Source organism: Teleopsis dalmanni, chromosome 2 (genome assembly GCF_002237135.1).
Source record: "Teleopsis dalmanni isolate 2A chromosome 2, ASM223713v2, whole genome shotgun sequence".
Classification (NCBI taxonomy): domain Eukaryota; kingdom Metazoa; phylum Arthropoda; class Insecta; order Diptera; family Diopsidae; genus Teleopsis; species Teleopsis dalmanni.
This window is the reverse complement of record NC_051847.1, coordinates 97,966,858-97,975,988: the sequence shown is the minus strand read 5'-3', so window position 1 is coordinate 97,975,988 and position 9,131 is coordinate 97,966,858. Positions and strand designations below refer to the sequence as shown.

Here is a 9,131-nt window from a genome sequence, read left to right as displayed (position 1 = left end):
AGGATGGAAAATCAATTTCTTCACTTAATACTAATAATGAGATTGCAAACCAGGAACAAGACCAAATGGTCTTACGTCAACATTTGGGAGTAGATGCTGACATGGGAAGCATGTATTTGGTAGCGCTCATCGCTGGAGTTAGTGCAGCCCTTACAGTTGGAATCGTTGCTCTTGGCATAACATGGTACACGTACGTTAAATTTTAATAGCTATTAACATTTTGTTAACTTTTAATTTTTCTTTTATTCACTTTAACCATAAAGGATGCATAATAAAACAAAAGCAGCTGCTGATGTAGAGTATCCTGCGTACGGAGTAACAGGACCAAATAAAGATATATCACCATCTAGTGGTGACCGTAAGTTAGCCCAAAGTGCACAAATGTATCATTATCAACACCAAAAACAACAAATTATTGCTATGGAAAATCGGCAGGCTGATGCAGGTAACTGTGGACTATCTGATGTAGAAAGTGATGATGATAATGACGAGGAGGGTGATTACACTGTATACGAATGCCCCGGATTAGCACCAGTAATATAATAGATGAAATTTTTTTAATTTTTAATTCATTTATAATTTTTCATAGACTGGCGGTGAGATGGAAGTGAAAAATCCATTATTTTTAGATGAGACGCCATTAACGCCATCTACAGCAGTACCACAACAACCACAGAAAAAAATTCCAGGACCAAATAAAACAAGCACAACTACCGCAACCTCAACAATTGGCGAAGAAAAGAAGTCCAAAAAAAGTAAGAAGTAAAAACACTAATTGGATTTGGCAACTGTTTTTAATTACAGAAAATAATATTCAATATGTTTTCCTAAGATATTTTAAATGATTTAGTGTAACTCAATCATTTACAATACTATAAGTGAACATTTTTAAATACTACAATTTACAAAAAATGACTGGAATATGATTCCTAATTCAATTTGCTTGTAATATGCTTATGTGTACTTCGAAAACTCTTCCTTAATCTTTAGTATCTTTACTATAACCGACAAAAAGAACACTAACATGTCTTTAAATGTAATCACGACTAGTAATATTAATAAAAATAATTTTTATATACCTTACTTACTCAAGTAACTAAAGAAATTATTTATAAAAATTATTTATATCTGAACGAATTTAAATTTGGTTTAAACTAAAATTGATTTTTTTTAAGTTATTAATAATTAATATTTTTTTGAAATATTATCATTATTATTAAAATAAAAAAACAAATAAAGTAGTAACTAAAAGCTGATGTGCTCGGAAAATTCAAATCAATAATTTTGAAATTTATGTGAACGTTAACAATATAATAACCTTTTTTCTAATAATGATTACAAAAATGGAATGATTGAGTATGTGAATATTTTTTAGTATATATAAAATGTTTGTCTATTTATTAGTATAAAATATATTTATCTAGAAACTATGCTACATATTTATGTAAACATAAAAATAAGTGAAATAAATACTATATATATATATATATATAGGTATATTATATATATATAAAATTAAACAGTATATACAAATGCATTCAGAAAAGCATTCTAATGAACTACTGATTTTGGGCGTAACTTAAGAAAATTATATGAGTAAAAAATAACAATGCTAAAAGAGCTGGAGATAAATAAAATAAAAATTGTATCATCCGGTAGTAGAACTCTCATTAGGAGGAAAGAAACGCTTACAAATCATCTCTAAACAATACATTAAGGTTCGGTGCACACGACGATCCTAACTCGCTCAACACTGCAACTCTATCACCTTTGTTGCGAAAGCTGCAAGTACGAGTAACTGGACTCGCCGGTCACGGGGGTTAATGTGCTCTATACAGTAAATTAAATCTGTATCACAACCGCAAATAGTGTAGAGTTGCATTGCCGTACATTTTAAGAATGGTCGTGCATACTGAAATTAATAGTGATTGTTTTTTTTTTTAGAAATCTATGTCATAAAAAAATGTTATATAGATAAACATAAATGATGTGTGCGAATTTAAATTGCTAACAATTTTGAATTGCATTATAGAGTTTATTTTGTCAAATTCCTAAACTACCTATAACTTTTTAACTTTCTTACGCTTTGTGATCATATATATACATGTATATGTAAATTAAACTATTTCTCGGTGTCAATTTAAGGAAAACAATTATAAATTTTAATGGAATACCAACTAATCAATGTAGCTTATTTTATATAAAATCATATTTAAATGTATATAATCAATTATCAATTATTTAGTTAAGTAAACATAACATTCACACACACACAGTATAATTTACAACAGAGACACGTACTCATTGTTGCCTATTTATTTACAATCATTATTATTATTTATTTTTTATATATGTCTTATAAATAAAATTAAGTTTTTCTATAATATAAATATTTTATTATATTTATATTTTATCTTTTTAACTTAAATTTTAAATTTTAATTATAGTTCTGTTTTGAAGGAATTAAAATATTATTTACAATTTCTCAAGTAAAAAATTTAAAAACCATTTTATATTAATAAAATTGTGTATATCAAATAAAAATACTAAAAGTATGTAATAATATAGTTGTAAATAGCTTTAAATATATAATATAACAGCCAGGGGTGATCTATTTTCTGGTGTAACATATTAACCATCTTCAATTAAAAGAAAAACTATACTAATGACTGAAAGTATATAGAATACCTAACCTTAATGTATATCAATTAAAGATTAAGGAGTAAAATGCATTAACAGATTAAATTATTTTATTGAAAGTTGAATATCATAGATCAAAAGAAGATAAAACGGTAAAGACTTAAATGCAATTTATTTATATATATTAAAAATGAATGGCTCTTAATTTTATTATATTACTTTTATGTATATATATGTATGTATATATGTATTATTGTTATAATTATTTTTCTTCCCAATGTATATATAAACTAAAATTCAACATAGCTGGAAAATAGGTTTAAATATAATAGTTTAATAAAAACGGTAAAAAAACAATAATAGAATCTTTTGAAACTAATTTATTTAAAATATACTTAAAACATGCCTTACATGGTTTCTTTGTACAAATATTTGAATGAAACTTTGTTTACGAACACCCTTAAAAATATTTAAAAATTTTACTTTATCCTACGTCAAAAAAACTAATGCAGCTAAAATGTATATAGTGTACGAGTATGTTAAGTTTTTTAAATATTTATGTAAGTTAATTGGGTAAAGTTTAATTTGATTTAAAAATATTAATATACATATATATAATAATAAACAACACTAATAACAATTATTTATTACATATACGATTATATGAAATTAATTGATTATATGCGCTACATTCAATATCAGAAAACCTAAAAACATTCGGTAATATAAAAATAAAATATTTACTAAAAACGAAATAACAGATTCAATTAAAATCGTATATACATTGGAATAGAGTGCAAATTACAGTAAATAATGATATAAGTAGATCATACTATATAAAAACTTCTAAATGCACATTATACAAATATATTAAATATAATAAAATAATCCTTAACCTACTAAACCGAGTTTATTATTATTATGTTGAGGCTAGTTGAGTCAGCACTTTAACTCTCAATTAACTGCGAGGTTTCTTCATAACCCCTCTCTACGCCCTTACTGGATTATTGTTTATCACTTCATCAGCCTAAGCAATAATTGACCTCAGATCTGCATACCTCCCCGAGGAGCCTGTAGCCATCTTGAGATTCGATAACGCGGTGTTGGTAAGCCAGTTTCGTCAGTTGTCAGTTTTCGTAGATACTGTTTTCAATATAGCGTAGTTCACAGTAGTTCAACAGTCAATTTTATTGATCAAAAGTCCTAAAATTTCAGGACGTATTGACAAAATCTTTTATAAATATTCTAATTGGTCCAAATACCAAAATATATGTAAAACTATTATTATTAAGGAGTCGACAATAGTGTAAAGTTGGGTATTTTTCTAATTTGAAAAAATAGAATATAGGTAAAAGTCAAGTACGGCTTTGTGTCAGTTGGTTAAGGTGTGCTGATTTCGAGCTTCAAGTTTGGCAGGTCACGAGTTCAATCCCTGGTACTTGCAGTCTCAAAAAAATTATTTACGAATAATTAAATACAAGAATTATTTCCAAGACCACTGATGATGGGTATTTGGCAATACTCGAAACAGCTGGCTGTTATGGTTAGCCAAAAATTCAATTAATTAAAATAATATAAAGCGAATTTTTGTTGTTGTGGTTCGCTACTGTTGAAAAAACCTCTTTAAAAAATTGAATGTTGTTTAATTTTTAAGTAATTATACCAAACATCCTTAAAAGTCATTGATTTAGACTTTTTAATTAGTTTTTGTTAATGAATAACATTTCTTTGAAAAAAATTGTTTAAAAAAATATTTTATTGTTTCAACAATTATATTATTATCTTTAAAAGGTCAGGACAGGCTAATTAGAAGAATCTATCGTCCTATTGCTGAACTGTCTATTGTCTGGCTTATTAGATTCGTTAGAGCTTTGTAGAGATCAGAGTCTTGTAGAGCTAAATTAGAATTCTGTTCAAAAGGACAGATACAATAGTATGGTTTTAAAATTGAGTAAACATTTAAAATAAAATTAGAGGCAGGGGGAGGGCGCTCGCCTGCCCCTCAAAATGTTATTATTGTTTTGAATAAACATTTAATATCGTTCACAAGAAAAGTTTAAAATTTGTCTTTTTTTGTGAACAAAATCTAATTTTCAAGTTTTCAATGAACTAGGGGTGAAATATACTAGCTAACATAATATAAGCCAAAAAGAAAAAGAAAAAAGTACTAAAGTGGGGTGCCTTAGCACACTTTACAATATATAATATCATATCAGTATAATTTCGGACCTGGGTACACCCATGCTTAGGGTCATGTTATGTAGAGTGTCATGACCTCGTCAAAATAAAAGTTGTTGTTGCTTTCAATTCAAATTAAAATACTAAAAATGAGAGAAAAACATATGTCGGCTAAAATTTGGGAACCGAGGCTGTCTGTGCCTCGTCACAAAGCAGTGTTATTCAGTAATATATGTTATGTCATTTGTGTCTTTTAGAAGCAAATTATTACAATTTCTGTGAGCCTCTGCATAACATGCGTTTTCGTCATTGCCCAAAAGAGCCAATTTTCACGAATACATGACCCTCTACATAACATGGCCCTAAATAAAATTTTAATGGTTTAAACTTCTTCTTCTAATGCGAGTTAGTTTCTTAAGCATTTTTACTCAATAGAGTTTGTGACCATTTGCACTGTAATAAGAGCTTCATAGAGTTTTGATAATAAGTTATTCAGATGAGTTTATAGTATAAGACTTTGAAGGCCACCATATCTTCCTGACGGAATATATATTGCATTTGATTTGAGAGAGAGCAATTCTGAATTAATGTGCGCTTCTACAGAATCGAACAATTTCAGCGTCCTGCCTTTGATATACGTCTGTACATTCGCTCAAGTTTTTGTGTATGTCTTCATTTCTGATGTATCATGAAATATTTAGCATTTAGTTATCTTAAAAGTCAATTTCTTGACCTTATATTCTCGAACCAAGTGTATCTTTTGTCAAAACTTAGACCTAACTATTTTTTATTGTCATCCCCTTCTCTTTCCACATTATTATCATTCCTTCGATTTTGATTTTTATGTATTGTATGTTTTGATTTCTATGTATGTTAATTACATAACATTCGTCTTTACAGCATTTACTATAATTCTCCACCTTCGAAAGTAACTCATTATCTTATTAATACGCAGCTCTAAATTGCGAACAACAGAATTAGCATTTTTGTTAGCATGCATAATGTAGATATCGTTAGCAAAAAGCGAAATTGTGTTTACAGATTCCAAAGATAAATCTGCTATGTATAAATTATACAATAAAGAAGGTAATGGGGATTCTTGAGGTACTCTAACTTTAAATTTTTCTGTTCTTTGGGATTGATATCTTTAGTCATAAGTATGTATATTTTTGAGCTTTGCCAGTACAAATTTTTAGTATTGACAAATTTATAGGTCTCCAATTTTCAAGCAAAGAAAGGTCTTTTCAAGGTTTTGGACAAAAAAAACTATACCTGCAGTTTTCTAGATTTGCGGGAAGACACTAAAAGAGAGTACTGCATTAATGATGTCTATGTTTCTTGTTATTAGTGACAATGGAAGTTTTTCAGACTCATATTATTAATTCCACCTAATCCCTCATTAAAGCGCTGATTTCTTCCTCAGTTGTTAAAGGTTAGCTTCCAACTTCCGTTATTAATAAAATTACAGTCGCCATTCTATTCATTTCCTCCTAATTTTGTTTATTTTCAACTGTTACAGGATTGAGCATAAATTGAATTTCTAATGATTTTGCAAAAGCTTCTGCTTTTTCCAAATTGGAGATATAAAAGAATTTGTTTTCAATCGGAAGTACTTTCTTAATTTCCAGATTTCCAGACGTCAATGCCACTCGCCTCGATATAATTTAGAAAATCGCCCTATTTTTTCCTTAAACGATTACGTTTTCGATTCTCTCAGCAATCTCAAAATGCAATAATGTGTGAACGAAAAAATTTTCCCTAAAAACATATCTTAGTTGAAAGTTTATTTTTATTTGCATATCTTATCAAAATCTTTATCAATAAACAATTTTCATAATTATTAGGTAAATAAGATAAAGTAAAAGCAAGTACTAATACTGACAGTTGAGCAGCTTTAAATATATCATATAAAAAGATATTAATATTTTTGGGTTGGAATTTCTGTTTCGTTAATTGAAAATAAAACAAAACCATAAATTCAATTTGAAAAAATATGTATTAGATATCATTTCAGCAAAACCAAATAACTGTGTAAACAGAATAATCAGATGACATTTGGACTATCGAAACTCCCTCTTCAACAAAATACTACAGACACAAATTTATTATTGCAGTGTTAACTATTTATAAGGAATTGAACATATATTTTTGTAAATAAATATACCAATTGTTACTTTTCAATCGGGATTGCTGTCTTATATGATGTGTAATTTGATTTAATATATATTTTTGAAAAATATAAATGCTTACTACTAGAATTACAAAAATGTTGAATTACTTTTAAAGTAATGTCATTTCTATGTCATTTACACTGGCCGCATGTGACTCATTCAAACCAAATTAGTGATTTGAAAGTGTTTACATTCGTTGTAATTCATCTGTTCTCATTTCAAACAGCAGATTTGTCAATGTGCCTGTTGATTTGATTTTTGGCTTGTGTCAAAAAATGTTGGATAAAGGTAAAGCATGCCTTAAAACCACACAATATAAACTGAAAACTTATTTTTAGCTTCGATTAAGCACTTTTTACGAAGAAGTTCCATTAGAAGGTGCATCCTTTTCATGGAAATGCAATTATCAAATATTTGTTTATTGTTTATTATATTTGTTTAACAAAAACAGCTTTCTCAAACTGTCAAAATGTCATGAAAATGTTTTATTTAGGGTGTGTTCAATGTATTCATTTGCATTTCGAACGTAACTGGAACTTATTTGAAAATCGTTGGAACTCATTTGTACAAAATCAGCAAATGGAACTCATTTGCGCATATGTGATATTGTATACAGAAATCAGTCATTTGCTTCTCATTTGTGATTTCTGACCCAAATCAGTTATTTGAGGCCAGCGTAAATGCCATATAAATCTAGATTGAGTCCAATTTAATCAATCAAAAATGCTATGTCTGCTTGATAACCTCTTCAATTGAGCTTTTTACTTGTAATAAATTTATTGTTATGATTTGAGTGTAACAACAATTGAATTTCTTTTAATCAAAATTCGTCAAAACAGTTTGTAATATGTATTACATAAACCGTTTTAACATGAACGTTATATATTAATAAATATACTGTATTTAGGATGTCTGTGCGTCGTTGTATGTGTAAAATTATTTGATTTTACAAAAACAATTTCCTTTCTTATGATTCTGCACTTGATTTGCAAGTCAATATTTAAGACCATATTTTCAATACTAATTATCTCTTGCTTTGTATTTATTTCACTTCTAACAATGTCGTACAATGCCAATATATTCTGCTTTTCACTTTTTCTTGGTATTGTTAATATTATGCATATCGAATCTGAGTTATATTCTACTAGTTAATAAATACGAAAACAAAAATCAGCTGTTCTAAATATTTTCAAGACTCTTTTATACAAAATGTATTCACGATTATTTAAGTTTGCAATGATGTATATTCAACGTTGTACAGACATTTTGAATACACCTATAATAGCAATAAAAGAATAAATATTGTGTGGCAAACTAGCCACATATTGATGCCAAGCAATGATTGCTGGTGTAAACATACGATATAGTAAATTTCAAAACTTTTGTCGCTTGCCACACTGTTTATAATACAACTCTGGTAGTATTTGGTGTTTGTTTCACATAAATTATAGAATTTAGTAATATAAATAGTTAGTTATTCTCGTGAAGTGTTGTTTTTATTGTAAGGATAAGTTAAATAAATTAAAATATTTAATAGATTAATAAATGTATAATTATAAAAAATATATTTACATTTATTTATTTAGAATGTTTTTAATGACCAAAATTTAATTACATAAATTCTAGCTGTATTGGAATGCGTTGATTATAGTTTCTAATAAAAATCAATTGTATTTTTCTTGGTGAAATATGAAATAAACGGTATATATTAAATTAATGCACTTAAATGATAATTCCATTCAAACGAAAATAATTTATCTATTACCGAAGAAAATTATTCAATTACAATAAAGTGACAGCAATAATCTAAATTTGTGTGGTGTAAAATTCTATTTTTATTGGTAATTTAATAATGTTGACTTAATAAGATACGAATTGTTTAACTATCGATTCAGTTTTATTTGTTCTTGTGAACAAATGTGTAATGTTATTTCCGATAATATTTTAATCATAATGTAGCGGATTAGAACAGAATACGCCTTTAAACAATTTTGCTCTGCTTGTGTTTGGTTTTTGATTACCCAAAAGAAGAAAGTAATTTATATATTATTTGACGCCTCACTTTAAAAATAGAAAGTGGTAAAAAAATGTAAACAAATCGACAATACATATTGTATCTTAAGTTTAATATTTGTTAAAGCG

General features: G+C 27.6%; 1 protein-coding gene across 2 annotated transcripts; it reads left to right on the top strand.

Moving 5' to 3' along the window:
- Positions 1-18: 18 nt before the first annotated feature.
- On the top strand, positions 19-1,062 carry LOC119686320 (neural proliferation differentiation and control protein 1-like). Of its 2 annotated transcripts, none has more exons than XM_038100878.1 (3): positions 19-184; positions 264-534; positions 590-1,062. In XM_038100878.1, exons 1-3 carry the CDS (start codon positions 66-68, stop codon positions 764-766), a joined length of 567 nt encoding a protein of 188 aa, XP_037956806.1. In that variant the 5' UTR covers positions 19-65; the 3' UTR covers positions 767-1,062. The 2 variants fall into 2 exon arrangements, with proteins under 2 accessions (XP_037956806.1, XP_037956805.1); XM_038100877.1 differs by having other exon boundaries at positions 19-190.
- Positions 1,063-9,131: the final 8,069 nt, after the last annotated feature.